General features: G+C 43.3%; 1 protein-coding gene across 1 annotated transcript in view; it reads left to right on the top strand.

Annotated features, from left to right (window-relative positions):
- The window catches only part of CPZ (carboxypeptidase Z), an 89,683-nt gene that overhangs the window by 20,986 nt on the left and 48,433 nt on the right, over positions 1 to 20,264 (top strand). The window contains exons 3-5 of the mRNA XM_018554965.1: positions 1,971 to 2,345; positions 16,815 to 17,030; positions 18,745 to 18,941. Coding sequence (XP_018410467.1) covers positions 1,971 to 2,345; positions 16,815 to 17,030; positions 18,745 to 18,941 — 788 coding nt within the window. The remainder of the gene's footprint in view (positions 1 to 1,970; positions 2,346 to 16,814; positions 17,031 to 18,744; positions 18,942 to 20,264) is intronic.

Genomic DNA, 20,264 nt, shown 5'->3' with positions numbered 1-20,264 from the left:
TGTATACAGTGTGTGTGTGTGTATATATATATATATATATATATATATATATATATATATATATACACAAATGTCTTTGTTTGGATGCTCACTGGGTTTAGCAATAGAATTCACCGGCGCACCAATCTCTGTTTTACCATTCTGCCTTTATTGACATTGGATAGTCATAACATCACATTTAAAGGCAACATTTTGGAACCGAAAAGGTTCATCAGGCAAACAAGATGATAACCATCGTAGATAACATCCACATATATACATAGGTGCTGAGGTGGGATTTTATGTGCACTGGTTATGACTTTGTTTTCCCACTTTGTATGCCTGATAATGGAACCTATTTGATTCTGAAGTGTTGCCTTTCAAAGTGATGACTATCCAACATCAATAAAGACAGAGTGGTAGAACGTAGATTGGTGTGCCGGTGACTTCTTCTACGGCTTGACACAGGAAAGCTTGCAAGAAAAGTGGTTTATTGTATAGCCAACGTTTGTTTTAGTGGAGCACACCCAACCCTTCTCAAGGTTACAGCCTTTACCAAACTGAGTGAATACATGCTTAAACTCAGCCCTGTTTACTAATAAGCTAGTGGCCACCCACACCCTAATATCCTAACAGGAAAATAATTCTGAACCATCCTCATACTGTATATACTGCAAGGAGAGAATCCAAAATATGCATCTGCCATGTATCCGTACCTAGGAGTTCATATATAAGAGAAAGTCCTGTAGATATGTATCAACGTGGGTAGAATAAGCAGACAAACAGACTCACCCGAAATGGAGAACTACAAGATCCAACAGTCTGGTAATGACTGTAGTATTGCAAAAGACGGGCTCTGCCCCACCGAAATGTTGGCTTTACATTAATCTGCTCTCTTACAGCTTCCTTATGTCATTTCTTATGTCAAGCCCCCAGGCCTAATAATCACAATCAATGCAAATACTGCTGTGTTGGTAAACACAAAGGTGGCACCAAAATGTCCGTAAGCAGTTATTTGGTCTTTTGGGCAAGAAGTCAACTCCAGCAAAAATGTTTTTTTTTAATAGAATGGGGGCATAGAGTTAAGTCTATGGCAGGGGCGTCCACTATTTTTCATCTGGAGTTACACAGAGGATTGGTACATACTAGTGACATGTACCGATCCTGTGCCGCTCGGCCACGCACAGGGGGGCTGTAACGTCTCTGGATCCCCCCTGCTCTCCCGGGCAGAGGTAGCGGGGGATCCGACGAGCCGCGGGGGGGGGGGGGGGCGGAGCCACTGTGACAGAACGTACGAGCAGTGAGGGGAGAGAGAGGTGCCGGCTGTCAGATCCTGGCCGAGCGTCTCTCTCTCTCTCTCCTCACTGCTGACAGCGGCTCTGTCCTCCGCCGGTTCCTTCACTTCTTCTCGGATCCCGATCGACCTTATGGGCACCCCTGGTCTATGGCATGTTGTTTTGCTACCTGTGTTTCTATTGGGCAGTTACTCCAACAGAGATGCAGTCAAAAAACAGGAAAAAAAAAAAAGAATTCTTGATAATGCTTTTATTGCTGTCTGTGCCTTCCTGTCCTGGTGAAAATCGCAGCTCCATTTCTTGTAGGCACGTACCAGGGACAGAAAGGGAGAGAATATTTCCCCAATAGGGTCAAATGTAGGAATAGGAACCTGACGGATATTACCCATTCTTCCCCACTTTGTCTTAGATCGAACATACAAGCTTTTGAAACATAACAGATACAGATGAGAATCACACATCTATACACAAAGAGATACTTTCTTTGTACTTACCTGGTATATAAGTGGTCTACCATTTCAGTTGATTAAATACTGATGTTGGCCCAAAATACCTGACTGGTGGAAGGTGAAGGGATGTTGACCCTGCTGTTGGCATAATTTATCTTATCTTTACTAAAGTTAAAATGCTCATTCAAATATGATTTGAAACCTCTTCTTTGTGGATCCAAAGTTAATCCCAGTGTCTTTTTCCTAGGAACATGTACTGACAATGTCCTGGGATATTGTGATGACTTACCGTACAGCAAAACCATGTACCCTAACTCATTAGACCATCGATCAAGAGGGGATACGGAATTCAGTGCTGAGTACATCCTGCTGAGTGTCATTGACAGCTTGCTGCAAGGAGAATGCAATCCTGACCTGAGACTTTTGGGATGTGCTGTCCTGGCTCCACGATGTGAGAAGAACAAGATTGTAAAACCATGCAGAAAAGTCTGTGATGCTCTAAAGAAGAATTGCCTTCCTGCCTTTGATGCTATTGACATGGCGTGGCCTTATTTTCTGGACTGTGATCGCTTCTTTGCAAGTGAAGAGGAAGGGTGTCATGATCCACTGGAGAGACTAAGAGGTACTGTAATCTATCTATCTATCTATTCATCCATCCATCTACTTATCTTAAATCTAGGTTCCAGGCTCCATTGGTTACATATTCTACTTCTGCTATGGGTATGTCGGGGAAGGTCCCATAAGGTTACCATTAACATTGTTGAGTATTTAGAGTAGAACTATGGCCTCCCATTCAAAATGTGCCGAGGCATTTGTTAGTGCATGTGAACTTACAGCTTTCCCCTTTTCCCCCCCTGCAAAGTCTTACAAATACCTGTTGATATCCAGCCAGTAATGTTCACCTCATGCAGCTTTCTGTGATGGGGTGTCAACACTGTGGCAGTGCTCCTCGATTCAGAACAGTGTGTCACCTTCATTAGAGTGGCATAAGAAGACATTGCAGGGGGACACAGCTATCAGAGGAGGATGAAGAGAACATCTGAATGAGACCGAAGACACTTGAAAATATATAGTATTTGTTTTTCAAGGGGTTGGTTGCTCCAATTAAAGGGGTATGTGGCTCCTGTGGAAGGGGTATGTGGCTTCAGTGAAGGGGATTTAGCACACTTGCAAGCATATTGATCCTGATTATGCTTTGTTAATAATTTCAAACCGATCGAGCTGTAGATTTCTGGGTTGTCTGTAACAAGATAAGGGCTTCCTGGTTTTATTTAGTGATTGTATGTGCTTAACAGTGGTCAACCAGAGGTTTTTACAAACGACACTCAGGTCATTCATCTTTAAAGTAGTACTAAATTACCCACTTTAAAAAAACAAAAAAAAAACAAACAATGAAACATTCCCCAGTACTTTTTTTTTAAGTCTGCAGAAACACTTACATTCTTTACTGTTCACTGCCACAGCTCCAGGTCCCACAGTACCAATTTCCCAATTTTTGGGTAGGGAGGCACGCACCCTGTGCCCTGTACATTCACAGTGCACTACTCATAGCGCATGCTCAAGCTGCTGTGGCACCCTGTTTGGACACGGAGCCACCCAATAATGGGACCCAAGAAGGGGGGCTTTTGAAGATGAGGGCATGAAAGCAAACTAAATGCTTAGAAAGGAAAATTGACATGCAAAAATGGAAAGTGCTGATGTCTGCAGCACTATAAGACTTTTTTTTTTTTAAATAAGATTTAATAACACTTTAATTCCACATGCAGAAATCTATAGTTTTTACATGTATTTTGATATCCAGGAGTTTTCCTTTTATTTGACTGGGCATAGAATTATACAAGAAAAACCTGATGGGAAACCCAGAAACCAAGTAAATCAGAAGGGAGGAGTGGATTGTGATCCAGACCATTTTATATTATGTTCAACGAAAAACAAGGGAAAAAATTACAATGTTAAAGAAAAAAAATGCAGATAAAACAAAATGAAAACATTCACTGAGCTACTAATGTTGCACAGTAAACAATAATGCTTCAGTGCATTTCCACTTTTGCAGTCCAACTGAGATAACACCTATTTAATATTTGTTACATGTTCCCATTCACATAGCAAAACTTAATAAAAATATTTAAAAACATTGCTGCTTACCTTTTTACTTGCTCTTTCCTGAAAGTGTTATGGAAATTCACTTGGTTCAACGCACAAATCCATGTCGCATTAAGCTGCACCAAACGCAAAGAATTTCCCCCGTTGTACTACGCTCTTTTATGCAAGGACTGGAAGTATCCCTTTCTATAGAGTCATGTAGAGTCATGAGACAGATGTTGCTTGTTCGTTAATCCCATGCTAAGAGACCTGAACACAGGTATGTTTATTGTTTATACCTGCCCAACAGGAAGAGATGCCAGACAGGAAGGGGTGTCTCAAACAGCGAGACAGGAAGTGATGGCAAACCAACAGATGATTTCAACAACCAGCAAACCAGGAAGTGGGACAGACAGGAAGTGAACAGGAGCCAGCTAACAAAACACATTAGTAGAACAATCACATTAGTAGAATAATCTATCACCACCGGAGTAACTTTATCCAGCATTGCTCAGTGATCAATGCCACATAACGTTACTAGGATTCTAATGCGCGCTCATTCACAGGGACAACGTCATTATCCCTAGCGTGTTGATCAGGCACACCAGAGAGAACAAACGCACGTTCCTTTCATACACTGCGTTCCAAACAAATGTATCCACGCAAACCAATAAATCCATGCATTGCACGGGGGGCCCCAGCCGGCGTCCATACATTCGCCAAGAAGACACTGCTCCGCCACACATAAGAAATCTCCTCCAATGGATTAATCGCCCAGTGTCTATTTACCTGACACTGAGAGACTAATGACAAAACATTACAATACACTAAAAAACACATCCTAGTAAAATTTCCACAACAAAAGTAAAGATTCTTTTGAAACTGAATTTCCCTCGGTAATGCAAAGGGGTGGGGGGAATTTGTCTTTAACCTAATTAACCCTGTCTGTGCTGTGCTGGCAGATAACATTATCAGTTGTAAACTAGATTTGAACACCGTCTGTTGTAAATTAGACTTGAACACTGTCTGTCCTATCAAGGAGTTAAAGATCTAAAAGCATTGTAAGTTATATCGGGGAAGTTTAACCTGCCCCTAGTCTTCCTATGGGGACAGCCGGAGTTTCCTGTCACTTGGAAATTGTACAGAGAATGCATGCACTATTTTTTGTGATTGCACTGCACTGGAATGCAAGGCATTGCTGTACCACTTGTTCTGGTGCGGGTAGGAGGCATGTCTGCAATGCCATTGACATGAATGGCGGCACCACGCCCCATCCCAGAACGCAGGAGGCTTGGTTTAAGCAATCTGGTGCATTCAGGGCACAGAATGCACTGGTTAGTGTGTTAGCAGGCCCTTCAGCAAGGGGAGTGTTCCTGCTGCATCACCAGCACATGTGTTTCAGGATAAAATTGAGTGGATTGATGCAGTACAGCAATGTTTGGATTACAGCCAGGCAGTGTTGCCTGTATGCATCTCAATGTTTCATTTACAATTATACTGCAGTGAGACTTTAACAAACTGATTACAGAAGGACTTAAGAAGAAATTGTTAAAAATACGCAAAAAGGAAATGAAGATAATAAACAAAAGATAGCAAAAAGTCCAGTAAAAACAATAGAAAAACGATGAAAAAAAAAGCCTGATATTATAATGCTGGAGAGAAAGATGAGAATCAATGAAGATGGATTTACTGAAATAGAAGAATGGTAAAACAAATGTGCAGGATGAAGAGAAGGGTAAAAACAGGAAACGTTCTGGGGACTAAAGGGCTGAAACATAGAAGGTGAAGAGTGTTTTTTTAACACTGAATGTGGCTGTGTAAAAAAAATGGTAATAAGGAGCAAATATTAAAATGCCGGGCTGGATACTTTGAAAGCCATTAAACAAAGAAATGCTAAATCAGAAAATGGAAGTAAAGAATTTTTAGGGCCAGAAATAAAAATTTAAACTGTATAAAAAAATAGAATCAAACAACTGATAAGAATAAATTATAAGGACAGGATGGTGCTGGTTCAGAACTGATAAAACAAAGATGACCATCTTTATGGAAGTTAAAGTGACCCTGTCACCACGGGCAAAATGCATTCCAGTACGCTATTAACAAAATTAAACCTTATTTGTGTATCACTTGGCTGTAGATGCTCAAATCATCTCTGAATTGGTGCTGACACTGTCCTTCCTTCTGGAGGGTGGCTACTTTTATTCTCCATGGTCCTTGTGTGTGTTAAAAAGTAGCCACCGCTCCAAGCTCACTCCCATGATGGACTACAATCTCAATACAAAATAGTAGTGATGTCCCGATACCAATACTACTATCGGTATCGGGGCAAGTACAGGGCATTTTCATGAGTACTTGTACTTGTGAAAATGCACAAATTCTAAAGGCCGATACTGGCCCTTTAAATGTTTAAACAAGTTTGGATGCCTGAGGTCCTGCGCTTGCTGGGGATCTCAGGCAGCCTGCTGGGGTGCTGGTCTGGCCATCCGTTTCCTCCTCCTACCTCCCAGCGCCAGCACAGCACAAGACAGCCCCACACCGGCCTGTACAGCCTCGGAGCCCGGCATGAGCCCGGATCCCTCCTTTTCAGCCTGGCACCCACCTACAGGGCCCTGGTGAGACCCAAACGCAGCCCTTGTGAGATCTGCACGCAGCCCTGGTGAGACCCAAACACAGCCCTGGTGAGTCCCAAACGCAGCCCTGGTGAGTCCCAAACGCAGCCCTGGTGAGTCCCAAACGTAGCAGGAAGAAGGTTCCATCATATGCCCCTGCCCCCATCCCAGCATATATGCCTTGCCCACAGGTGTGGGCAATAAATACCAGCAGGAGGTCGGGCTTGCCCCAGGACATGACCGTCCTGTCAGATCTTCATTCCTCAGTGTCCAGCCCCAAGAACCCTTTGATGGTCCTCATTTACATATCAGCCACCTGCTGATTCCATTCAAGATTCAACCTTCCATCAAAGCTGTATCATAGATGTCACTTTTTTTACGTTCCAACACATCCCTACAAATTAGTAAACTAAAGATGAGATTGTAGTCCATCACGGGAATGAGCTTAGAGCGGTGGCAACTTTACAACACACACAGGGACCATGGGGAACAAAAGTAGTCACCTTCCAGAAGGAAGGACAGTGTCAGCACCAATTCAGATATGATTTGAGGATCCACAACACAAATAAGATACAAAAGTTAAGGTACTTGAATGCATTATTATGGTTTAACTCCTGAGTTTAGTGTCACTTTAATAAAGACAGTAGAGAAGATCATCTGTACCAGAGGTAGGCAAACTTTGGCTGTACAGCTGTGCCGGAACTGCAGATCCTATTAGGCATAGCAAGACTCTGAGAGCAACAGGCATGCCAGTGGCAGATGCATGGTGGCATTTGTAGTTTCAGCACAGCTGGAGGGCCAGAGTCGGCCTTCCCCTGATCTATACTTACCTTTTAGATCGCCTCTGTCTTAAAATGCCACCTTTTCTCTGCTGCCGCGCTGCTGCAAGTATTTCACAATTCTGGTGGGTTGAATCCCTGCATCCCCTGTCACACACTGTATTTCCTATTGCTGACCCCTACTTCACCACAGGACGTGAGTCGGTGAACCCCATGTATGAACCATATGAAACACAGTGTGCAGCAGGGGGGGGAGCAAGTATTCAACACACCAGTCAAATACCAGCAGCAGAATGGTAGCAATAAAACAGTTGCATTTCAAGACACATCCGCTGAAAAGATAAGTATAGATAATCTTTACAGGACTGCCCTTTTTCTTGTGACCCCGTGGTGACAGGGTCAGTTTAGTTCGTGTATTATTAATTTAGGTATGGAAGACATAACAAATGCCAGAAGATGGGAATTGGGAATAATCTGACCTATCCTGAGGAAAGCAGACAAAGCTGTATGTAGGAATTATCCTGCTAAATATCACATATAAAGTAATAATGAGAACTTTGGCAATGAGATTGGAACCTTATGTGGAAGAGATCCTAGGAGTCTATCAATGTGGCACTCAGGAAAAAAAAAACCGATTTACTTGTTACGCATGGTGTGGGAAAAATGTGGTGAATATAATATCAGTTTACACCATCTGTTGTGATTACAAACAGGCCCGTGATAACTAAGGATAAGGATGAATATGGAAAACGTTAAACAAAACACTACAGGAAGTTGGAATCCCTACCACGTTGATAATGCTGGTGAAGAACATAGTTACAGATACAAGAAGAGAAGTGCAAGGACAAATATTAAGAAGAATTGCAGTTAATAGTAGATTGAGGCTGCGAGATGTCTTGTAAAATATGCTGATTCATTGAAGCCAGAATAAAGTAATACAAAAAGTTTAAAGTGACATTAAACCCTCAGATGTTTAAACATAAACCAATACTGTAATGTGTGCCTTACTGTAATCCATGGTAGTTTCCTTTCTCTTTGCTGTTCTTCCTTTTAAATCCTTATCTCTTCTCATGCTGGGGAGAACTTCCGTTTTGCAGCTGACTACCTCTTCTCTGGAATGTTACATGGTGTCTGTGTGCACGCTCCCGACCTGAGCCAGGACTACAGGATGAAGTCTTCCCGACATCCACATCCCCACCCACTTTAGATTGGCAACAGCTGCTGCCTGCATGTGCTGTTGTTTTACTCTTTTCTGCTGTGTTCGTGTCTGATCGATTCTCCTAATCAGAACAAGGTATTTTTATTTTCTCTTTTTTTTTTAAACAAACTTTATTGCTTATGTTTTTTCATAAACAAACCTATTCATTGTATTGTGTACTGTGTGAGGGCTGCAATCCTTTTTTTTTTTAAATAATGATTTCCTAGGTGTTGATATATATTTAGATAATCAATGTAATATTTATATTGCTGCATTTAAAAAACACAAACTTTGATTATTCTTTATTGATTTAAAAGTAACTGTAATCCTAAGGGCTAATTCAGCCCTCATACAGTACAAAATACAATGAATAGGTTTGATTATGAAAAAACATAAGCAATAAAGAGTAAAACAGTAAAAAGAGTAAAAGAGTAAAACAACAGCACATGCAGGCAGCAGTTGTTGCCAATCTAAAGTGGGTGGGGATGTGGATGTCGGGAGGACATCATCCTGTAGTCCTGGCTCAAGTCGGGAGCGCGCACACAGACACCATGTAACATTCCAGAGAAGAGGCAGTCAGCTGCAAAACAGAAGTTCTGCCCAGCATGAGAAGAGATAAGGATTTAAAAGGAAGAGCCGCAAAGAGAAGGGAAACTACCATGGATTACACTAAGGCGCACATTACAGTACTGTTTTATGTTAAAAACTCAGAGGGTTTAATGTCACTTTAAGGCCTCATTTACACTACTAAGAGCCGGCCCGTACAGATCCGTGCAACGTGCATGGCCGTATTGGGCCGCTCCCGTGAAGGACAGGTGCTGCGTGTGATTGCACACGAACATAAGTTCGAATCGAACATCGGCAGTTGGAGCGCTCACCGAACTTTATGGGATGTTCGCGGTTTGTTCGACCGCGGACATTCCATAATGCCCACTGAAGCTCTGCTTTGTTAAAGTCTTGGTGCAAGACTTTGCCCAATCAGGGCTCAGCAGAGGAGGGGCCTGAAGGAGAAAGTTCTCTATCAGGTCCCCCCATTGACAGCAGGCAGTGGGCGGGTGCAATAGCCTGCTTGCTATTGGCTATTGCATTTTACAATATCCAATAGCAGGCTGGGTATTGCTCCCAGCCCGCAATGAAGAGGAGGCAGGGGGGCGCGGCAGAGGAGCCGCGACCGGATCGGAGAAGAAGCCGATGGACCAGGTGACCAGATGCCGGGACAGCAGCGGAGGTACGGGGGGCAGCGAAGGCATGCCGAAGTCAGTGTCCCCGCTGTCTCCGCCAACACAGGCGCGGTGAGCAGCAGGGATTTGAAGGGACACAGGCCGCTGCAGCCACAGTTCTCCTAAATGTACCGGCAGCTGCCGGTACATTTAGGAGAACTGTGGACCCGGTTCATAAGTACGGATTGTCCGTAAGCCGGACGTCCGTAACCCGGGGACTGCCTGTATAAGCCCTCTTAAAGGGCACATTCATTTTTTAAATCAGATAGTTTTTATTGGCTTTTTTTACAACAAACACAGACGAATCGAGTTCGTATTCAAACTTTTCGGCCGTTCGAATGTTCGAACACGGGGGTGTTCGGCTCATCACTAGTGCGGCAGCGTATGGCCAAGTCCTCCCAGAGAGTGGTAGTGTGAATGAGGCCTTAATCAGCTAAATACATCCCAGGTGCAAAATGTGTCAAAGCTTACAGTTTGTTTTTGTTTAGTTTGTTTAGAAAGCAGACACAGTCGTAGTGGAAAAGCCTGCCCCCTGACAACACATGCTGCAGAGTTGGAGCTGGACCCTTGCTCTCTGTGATGAAGCAGTGGTCTCTCTGCAGAGGTCTGACACACCCCCTTCTAAGTCAGATCCAGAGCTCTCAAACAAGCAGGGAGCATAAGCTTTGCTTACAGGGTTATAGGTCTGACTTGGTAAGGGGCGTGTCAGACCCCTGCAGGGAGACCACTTCTTCCACACAGCCTTTCTGCTCAGTCTGTAGCTGCTTTGGAAGGAAAAAAATCTGTAAGGGCCGGTGCACACGTAGGCGACACGCAGTCGCGCGGTCAGGAGTCGCTCAGCTGTTCACCATCGCGCTGTGGGTGCCATTATTTTCCAATGGCACCCCAGTCGCACCGGGCGGCTAAAACAGCCACTCGTCGTGTATCGCAGAAAAAAGTAGTAGTAGAAGTATTTGTAGCATGATTTCCGCTCACAAATCGCTAAAAAATCGCTCAATGTAGCTGGTCCAATATATTTTAATGGAACTGTTCACATCTCACAGCTCAATGTCGACTGTAGCTTGTGGCTTAAGCTTGTCGCTTGAAAATGACCTATTTTTCCAGCGGATTTTGTGCGATTTGGCCCCGCGATATTGCGCAAAACACAGATTCACATTGAAGTCAATTGAGTTTTCCACACCTTTGTGGTTTGTCGGGCGGACAAAATTGCCTGTCGTGTGAAAAGGTGCAGGATCGATTTTTGGCGGTTGTCACACGGTTTGGGTCCCATAGACATCTCTATGCATTGAAAACCGCATGTTTTTCAATGAACAGTCGAGAGATCGAAAACACGCGAAAACAGCTCGGCAAACACGCGACAATCGCACAAAAACAGCTCGGCATCTGAATCGCCTAGGTGTGAACCTAGCCTTTAGCTGAAGCTCATGTAGCTCAGTGTGAATGGGGTCTAAGACACTAAACATTTTTTTGTTTTGAGGCACCCGGATTGTATGGATCTCAGTTATGATGCTAGTATCGGTACCGGGGCCGATAGAGGGCATTTTTACAAGTACTTGTGAAAATGCCCTGATACAGAGCGCCAATACCGTCACTTTCATTTTAAAAATAGCTTCAGGTTGGCCAGAGGTACTGCACTTGTTGGGGTCCTCTGGGCAGCCTGCTGTGCATCTAAACGAGAAGCTCCTCCCACAAGCCCAACAAAGACACTGAGCATGGCCACAATTTGATATCTTCTGCCCCCATGTGCTCCAAGATGGAGACTCTCATAGTTTAGAGTTAGGACCGCACTATAAGAGGTGCCTTGGCGCGGCAGTGCGGCTTACACATCCTTTGCAGAAGACGTGTATCCAAACCTCTGTCATTGTCCTTAGTGGTGAGACAAGTTGTTTTACATGCTGGTTTGTGAGTGTGCCATGATGCCTTTCTACTGTTCTACTGAGCATGGCCACAGCCCCTTAAACCACTGGAGTGTTGCTTTAGCAGTATGCTTAGGGTTATTGCCCTGCTGGAAGGTGAACCTCTGCCCCAGTCTCAAATCTCTGGCAGACTAAAACAGGTTTCCCTCAAGATTTTCCCTGTCCCTGCCAATAAAAAACATCCCCACAGCATGATGCTGCTACCACCGTGCTTCACTGTGGAGGTGGTGTTTTTGGGGTGATAAGGGGTCTTGGGTTTGTACCAGGCATAGCGTTTACCTTGAAAGCCAAAAAACGAAATGTTAGTCTCATCTGACCAGAGTACCTTCTTGCATATGTTTGGGGAGTCTCCCATATGCATTTTGGCAAACAGCAAACTTGTTTGCTTTTTTTTTCTGTAAGAAATTGCTTTTTTCTGGCCACTCTTCCATGAAGGCCAGCTCTGTGGATTGTATGGCTTAAAGTGGTCCTATGGACAAATAATTCAACCTCCGCTGCGGAGCTTTGCAGCTACCTCAGGATTGTCTTTGGTCTCTTTGTTGCCTCTCTGATTGATGCCCACCTTGCCTGGTCCGTGAGTTTTGGTTGGCGGCCCTCTCTTGGCAGGTTTTTTTTGTTGTGCCATATTTTTTTAATGGTGCTGCATGGGATGTTCAAAGTTTCTGATATTTTTTTTATAACCAAACCCTTATCTGTACTTCTCCACAACCTTGTCCCTGACCTGTTTGGAGAGCCCCTTGGTCTTCATGGTGCAGCTTGCTTGGTGGTGCCCCTTGCTCAGTGGTGTTGCAGACCCTGGTGCCTTTCAGAACAGGTGTATATAAACTGTGATCATGTAACACTTAAATTGCACACAGGTGGTCTTTATCTAACTAATTATGTGACTTCTGAAGGTGAAGGTGCACATACACTGCACGATTCTCGTACGAGAATCACGGGAAATCCCATGATCGTACGAGAATCGTGCAGTGTGAATGAAGACGTGCGACCGTTTCTACTGTACGGTCGCACGTCTTTTGTCTAAGGAGCATTCTAGAAAACCCGCCGAAAATCTTACGATTTTCGGCTGGTTTGAATGATGCTCGGGAGACAAATGCGAACGGGCCGGTGTGCGCACGTGCACACTGCCCGTTCAGCATTGCGGTCATCGCAAGCCCGCAAGCCCGCCCCTCGGGGGCGGGCATGCGATGATCGCAAGTACGATCTGCCTGTCCAAGATGGGCAGATCGTACGTTTTTTTAATTACTTTACAACCATCGCAAGACTAAGGTCTTGCGATGGTTGTAAAGTGTATGGCCACCTTAACTAGTTCCACCACATCTTATGTAGGGGCTTCATACATATGCACGCACCACTTTGACGGTTTTTTTTTTTATACGTTGTTAAAACAAGTTACTTTCTTGATTTCACTTCACAATTGTCCATGTAATCCAAATAAAAATCAATTTTATTGCCAGGTAATAATGCAACAAAATAGGAAGAATTTCAGGGAGTGAATACTTTTGTAAGCCACTGTATAAAGCAATGGATGTTGAGAGGTTCCAGTTGTGCAGGTGAGCTGGAGATGTGTATCATTAGCTGATTTTCAGTTCCCCAATATGAATCTTATGTTCCCAAACTTACTAGTAGTAGTATTAACATTTATTTTGGTGTTTCAAACAGTATATCTACGCTAGATATCGCTTATAACATACTTGCCAGCCCTTATGCAGGAACTTTAATATACAGTAATTTATAATTGCTTATGAATGATTTATATTTACTTCTAATGTAGTTTTACTTGTTTTGTGTTAGCCTGGCACCTTATTGCATTTTCACCTGAACTCTGGCAATTGATTCCCATCAACTACCTTACCTCATACAACCTCATATTGCTAGCGTTTGAAGGCTGAGAATTGACAGGACAGCAACTGCTGGACCTCCAATGACTTCTGACATCGAACACAAGCTGAAGTGTCAGGCCCAGACAGAGAAAGTAAAGCTTAATAAAATGGAAAATGTAAATCTTTTATAAGTAAGCCTGCACTGTTGGAACATTTAAATAATGAATATTCAGATTCTTGCATAAACTCATTTGTAAATCTGTCATAAAAATGTAACACAGTAACCTTTATGTCTTAATAAGCACTCTAGGAATCTCCTAATTTAGTAGCGTTGCTAGGTGGCTGCCTTCAGATTCTTATGACAACTTCAGCACTTGAGTCTGTCTTTGGTGTTTGGATGCATCAGTTTTAAGAAAATTATTTTTTTGGCTTCTGAAAAAGGGGCATAGTTGTTATGCTTGTGATAGTGGGTGCCAAATGCTTCTGCACATTTTTAGCACCACAAACTTTTGTCATATGTGTTTTTATGACACAAGTATCAGTACATGCAGTTCCGGGCACTGGGCGGGTAGCTCTTTTCTACATTTAGCCCAGCTTTAGGCAATCAGAGCTAAATGTACAGCAGGGAAGCCGCCACTTTTTTTTTCTGCAGAGATCCCTTGTATGCAGCCTGCAAGTCTGCCATTCTCTATGGGAAGGGGTTTGGAAGGTAGGGGGGTGCATTGAGGAACCTGGCCTTGGGGCAGCACAGAGAGTAAATCCTGCCCTGTCTACAGGTGCACCAGTACCTGCGCGCACTGTGACTCCGTTCACACATAAGAATGGACTCACATCCAGGCGACACCTATTACGTGTCTTTTTGACATGCGTTTTACCCGTGCATATTAAGTTGCGCGTTTTTGTGACCAGATTTTGACACAATCATGTGAATGGGCAAAAATGCACAAAAAAATCACGCTGCACGTTTTTCAACTGTTTTCTATTGAGTCTATGGGACAAAATGCGCTGAAATCTGCCCCAAAGTAGCTCATGTACTATTTCGAACAAATGGCGTATATCAGCTTGCAAACATATTCACAGGTGTGAATGGGGCCATAGAAATGAATGGGATTTCTTGGGTGGAGCGTTTTGTCACGCTGAATCAGCTGCGACAATATGCCTAGGTGTGAATGGAGCCTTAGCGGTTTTCTGCGCAAACGCGATGAACATAAAAAATAATTATTTTCAATGTGTGTTGTTTACGCTAGGGCGACGTCCGCGCATCCCACAAAAAAGTCCAAGTGCGATTTTCTGGGTGGATTCATTCCGCGTGTATGTAAAGGTTTGTGTGTTTCCCGCTGGAAAACGCTACCGCTATGTGTGAGTCGAGCCATGGAGTTCCGGGCAGTAATTTGTTTTCTACATTTAGCTCTGCTTTGCACAAGCAGAGCTAAATGTAGAATAGGAGAATTCACCTGTTTCTTCACAAGTAATCTCGGCGATGTCGCCAAGCTCACTGTAATTAGACTGCCGGTCCGTCCTCCCCCCCCGCCGCCCCCTCCCTCCCCTGCACTTACCTCTCTCCGTGCTGCATCCTCCCGGCTCCGTCCTCGTCGCTGCCGTCTTCAGTATGGAGAGCGGTGAGCAGAGCAGCAGGGTTAAAAGTAACCCTGCAGCTCTGTGTAGACTGTGAGAGGGGAGAGCTGTGCTCTTCCTCTCTCACCGGTCACAGGAGTTCCGGCACAGTGCTGTGCTAGAACTCCTGTATTGGAAGTGACAGGTTCAATAAAGTACAAACAATTATGGACACCGGCACTCCAATTGTAGAATAACATCTATTTATTGACGTCCATGCAAAAATATACTTATTGCAACGTTTCGGGGTAACGCAGGAACCCCTTCATCAGGCAGAACAAGTGAAATTTCATGTGAACAATACAAGTATATAATGTAACCCCGTGACGTCATATTCCCGCCAAAATTCAAATACAGTGCATACTGTTCAAGTGGATACAGTTGCATTAATGTGCTGATTAAACATGGCTCAATAGAAAATTGTTCAGTACTTGAGAAGCATGTTACCTAGTGTAAAGGTGCTCAGACTATCTATCGGAGTAACGGCTAAAATAACACAGCTGTCTATCCTGGAGTGCCGATCGGCAGAATAGGGGGAGTGGTTTGCCGCTGTCTTCAATAAAGAGAATTTGCCATCTCCAAATGCTATCACACAGTGACTTGTTAGCTCCTGCGTGATAGCAATAAAGTTAGGTGAAAAAAATGGATAAAAAAATAATTACATAAAAAATAAAATAAAAAGTAATAATAATTACATTAAAATATAATTATAAATAAAAAATAATAAGATAAAAAATTATTAAAACAAGTAAAAGATGACAAGATGAATACAAATGTAAAAAGTAAAAAAATAAATGAAAAAGTGATAAAGTAAAATAAAGAAAGAAATAAAAAAAAAATTGGCATTCTCTCGGCGTGGGGAGGGGGCATTGCCGAACCCGGCCTTGGGGTGGCAGGGAGGGTAAATCAGGTCCTGAGTGGAGCCTAAAGGTCCTCTGCATCGGAGTGCTTTTTTCTGTGGCAGTTTGCTGATCTGACCTATCAGGCAGGGGTTCACTAGTTTATCAAGCTGCATTGTAGGCTATGGCTGCTCTGTGTTACATCCATACAGAAGCAGCATCATGCTATGGTCAGGATTCACTTATTACTACAGGCCTGGTATGTATACTGCATTTCCAAATGCTTGTAATATAACATTATATACATTCCAGGTAATGTTTAAGCTGTGAATACTTTTCCTTTAAAGGTGAACCAAGTCAGTGGAAAGAAGCTCTCAGTCCCAAGGCACAGCATTAATTTTACCCAAATGTGTGTCCTTTTATCAAAACTTCTGTCCTTTTTATTGAAAATAAGTATGAAACTTCTTCATCTGCCAACCTCATGAGAGTCGTTTCTGCTTCCTGCTTTCTCCCTAATGAGCAGAGCACCCAGGCTTGTTACCACTCTCTTGTAGTTTACACTCTCTTGTAGGGAAGACGGCGCTGATGGACCTACATCAGCACTGCCTGTAGTGGGTGGATCCAGTCTTCAAATCAGTTTGGTCTTGCACCGCCCTTAGTCACTGATTGGCAGCCCATGCATGGGACATGTAGTTCTAAGAGGCACTTGTACATCTCTAGGATGTGATGTACGGATCCTCACAAGACCCTCCTTTTGCCACACAGACCTTGACATCAAACTGTCTTTTTGGGGGTGAGATCACAGCAATAAGAGCTCATATTTGTTAAAGAGGGATGTTTTGATGCAAAAGAGCATTCATACTAGATTGAAGCTTTAATGATCCCAAAACCAAGATAATGGCATGGTACATTATTTAATTCATTCTTTACAGCAGTGGTTGGTAGTGTTTAATCATTTCTTAGCATGTGCATTTATTGTAGATGGATATATACTTTTTTATTTTTCTACAGTTAACATTGAAGAAACACCTGATGATTCGCTTCCTCAGATGCCAACTACCTTCATCGAGTTCATTCACCACAGCTACAAACAAATGGTCAGCATCCTGAAAAAAACTGCAGGCAAGTGCTCCCATATCGCTAAGACGTACACCATCGGACGAAGCTTTGAAGGGAAGGATCTCATGGTGATTGAGTTTTCGACCAAACCAGGCCATCATGAACTATGTGAGTATCATTTTCTTTAAAAGGAAATTATAATAGTTTCAGGCCTATTTTATTTTATTTTATTTAAGTTTATAATATATAATATAATACAGTACATTTGGATATCTATAAAACTATCAGTGGGCATAAATGGGATTTGCAAGCAGTAGTAGTAGGAGACTTAAAATTAAACTGCATGCAAACAGCTAAATACACTGGTGCAGTATTTATAACAAAGCTGTTTTACCTGCCCAAAAATTGTATTTCTGTTTATCAAGTCCTGATATTTACACAACCCTGCCACACATCATAGCCCTGTCTGGTAGAGAAATAGACTTGATTTTTTTTTTCTATTGCAGTTAAATAACATTTACAGGTTCTGACCACTGCAGACTAGGAACCTCCCACAAGAGCTGCAGTTTTGGAGTAGCTCTGACCCAGTCATCTAGCCATCACAATTTGACCCTTGTCAAAGTCACTCAAATCCTTACGCTTGCCCATTTTTTCTTCTTCCAACACCTCAACTTCAGGGACAAAATGTTCACTTGCTGCCTAATATATCCCACCCACTTTCATGTGGGGACAATAGAGAGGGTTTAAGAAATTGTTTTCTTATACACTGAGTGGCCAGATTATTATGTCCACCCCATCAGTACATCGTTGGGCCACGAGATGACTCCACGAGATGACTTCTTTGGACCGCCTGGTGAATCCACGAGATGTTGAAAGGTGATGCAAGGAATCTGACACTGGAATCTGACTGTACCAGTCTTGCCACTCTCTGTTCTGCCCTAACATTGACTAGTCGCTGACGGCCACAATTCGCACTTTCAGACCCAGATATTCGGCTGACAGTCCAGTGTTTAAACACTTTAACAACAGCTGCTCTTGAACATTTAACAAATTCTGCTGCTTTGCTGATACTCGCTCCATGGCACGAGCGCCCACAATCATCCCACGTTCAAAGGCTGTTAAATCTGGCCCTTTCTAGCAACTTCAGCACGAAATTATAGCTAATTATGGCTAATTTGCCTGCAAACGTCAGGTGGTCATAATAATCTGGCCACTCAGTGTATATGTGAATAACCTTCTTCTTTTGGGCAATGCCAGGTTTTGGAAGGACTGTAAGTGAATTCCCCATTTACTGGGTATTTTAATCAATCACTGGTCTTTGCTGATAAATTATGCCATAGATTTGTGTTAGCATAATTCTATCCATTCACAGTTCACAATTAAACTCTTCCCAAATAGTTTAAAAGTTACTATTCACAATTTAAAAAAAGTCCCCATGTAGAGTGCCCTGAGGGGTCTGCACAAAGAAATGGCCTTCGAAGTTTGTGGGCAGCGTTACCCTTACAGGTCATTCACACTAGCAGCATTGAGCTGTGTTGTCCAACATGGTCTTAATACAAGGACAGTGGCCCTAATTCCTATTGTCTCTGTTCACACTAATGCACTACATAAAATAGAAAATGCTGCAATTTGTTCGCATTGCAGCCCATAGTAGAAGAAGACAAGTCAGAAAAAGGGTTAAACAAGCAATTGCTACACATTGGCAAAAAAAATTTGCCATGCAGCATGGCATATCACATGCACAATGGTTTGAACAGGGCATTAGGATTCAGATATTATTTTCTAGTACTTATTGCTTTTGTGTTACTGAACTGTATAATATGAGTTTATTCCACTTATAAAATAACAGACCAATTTGTTAAACTTTCAATTGTTTCTACAGTGAAGCCAGAATTCCGTTACATTGGTAACATGCATGGAAATGAAGTGGTTGGCAGGGAGCTATTGATCTATCTTGCCCAGTATTTGTGCTCTGAATATATCCTTGGCAATCCCAGGATCCAGACATTAATCAACACTACAAGGATCCACCTGTTTCCTTCAATGAACCCAGATGGCTATGATTTAGCATCCGAAGAGGTAAAACTAATTCATACTGTTGGCATTTAGTATTCACAATACTGTGGGTATCCTCTAGACCCTTGGTTCTCAACTGGTGGGTCATGACCGAAAAAGTGGTTGCGACCCCATCTTCAGTGTGTCGCCACATGCCTTCTACTTTTCTAGGTGAGAGGCTCCTCAGCCTCCCCCTAGCACTGTCAGTTCTTGCGCCGAGCAGCCATTCAAAATATGTTGCCTGATGCTGAGTGTCAGCTTGTGGTGGGGTGGGCTAGGGCTGTGGCTGCTAGGAAGCTCCATCCATATGTGGATGGCTTACAGCTCCCTTGAGTGTCCTGTAGAAGTGCCTGGACCGGAGTGATGTCACATTCTGGCTTCCGGCACCTCTACAGTGTGTGCAAGGGAGCTGTACAAGTGGATGCACATATGGATTAAGCGCCGTCATAACACAGGCTGAGGATCCACTCCAGTTCTCGTACGGTAGGAGACTGGATGGATTTAAAACATTTTTTTTTCCAAGTGTATATGTTTGTGTGAAAATAGCTGTGAGATTGTGTCTGTGGTTGTGTGTGTCTGTCAGTGTTTTTGAGGACCCATTCATACTAGTACAGTGTGTTAATCGCACAGTCCCATGCGATTAACGTACTGTACCACGCAATCGCACCTACCGCACGTTCTTGTGTGGGAGGTGCAGTGAATTGCCATCCATTTAAATGACACCCCAAATGCATCTTCCACCCACAGTTCTATTGACCGCATCGGAACGAGCGGTACCGCAATGTTGTGCGTTCCATTGCAGTGCAACTTCGATCACAACTTAATGACCAAGGTCAAATGTGGATCCTGAGGTTGCACAGGTTGAAAACCTCTGCTCTACCTTCCCCAATTGCCAGTATATCTCTAGGTGATTTATAAATTATTTATTAAATGTCATCAGAGCTAAATCATTCATTCTGAATCACCTATATAACTTCATAAAGTGCATTGTATTTCTCATAATTAGGGATGAACTTTGGGTTCAGGTCAAAAGTGAGTTCAGCCCAAACCCGCCTGTTTGCAGATTGGCCACATACCAAACAAAATGGCCATATTTATGAATGGCTGCCTGTTTTTTGCAAAGGAAGCAGCCATGGATCCTGAGCACCGCCGTTGACCAAATATGGTCATTACCAGTCCACATGACTGTTAACATTGAGCGGTACCTTTCAAGGGGAGCGGCCTTCACCCTCGGAAGGCACCTTGTCCTCATATTGAGGAGACAAGGCCTCATCCCTACATCCTGTCCCCAGGAGGATGTTTGTGTGTGGGAAGAGGGGGGGGGGGGGGGGGAGGGGGAAAAATGTG

The sequence above is a fragment of the Nanorana parkeri genome, unplaced genomic scaffold (assembly GCF_000935625.1).
Source record: "Nanorana parkeri isolate BGI_ZX_2015 unplaced genomic scaffold, ASM93562v1 scaffold180, whole genome shotgun sequence".
Classification (NCBI taxonomy): domain Eukaryota; kingdom Metazoa; phylum Chordata; class Amphibia; order Anura; family Dicroglossidae; genus Nanorana; species Nanorana parkeri.
This window is presented reverse-complemented; position numbering and strand designations above follow the sequence as displayed.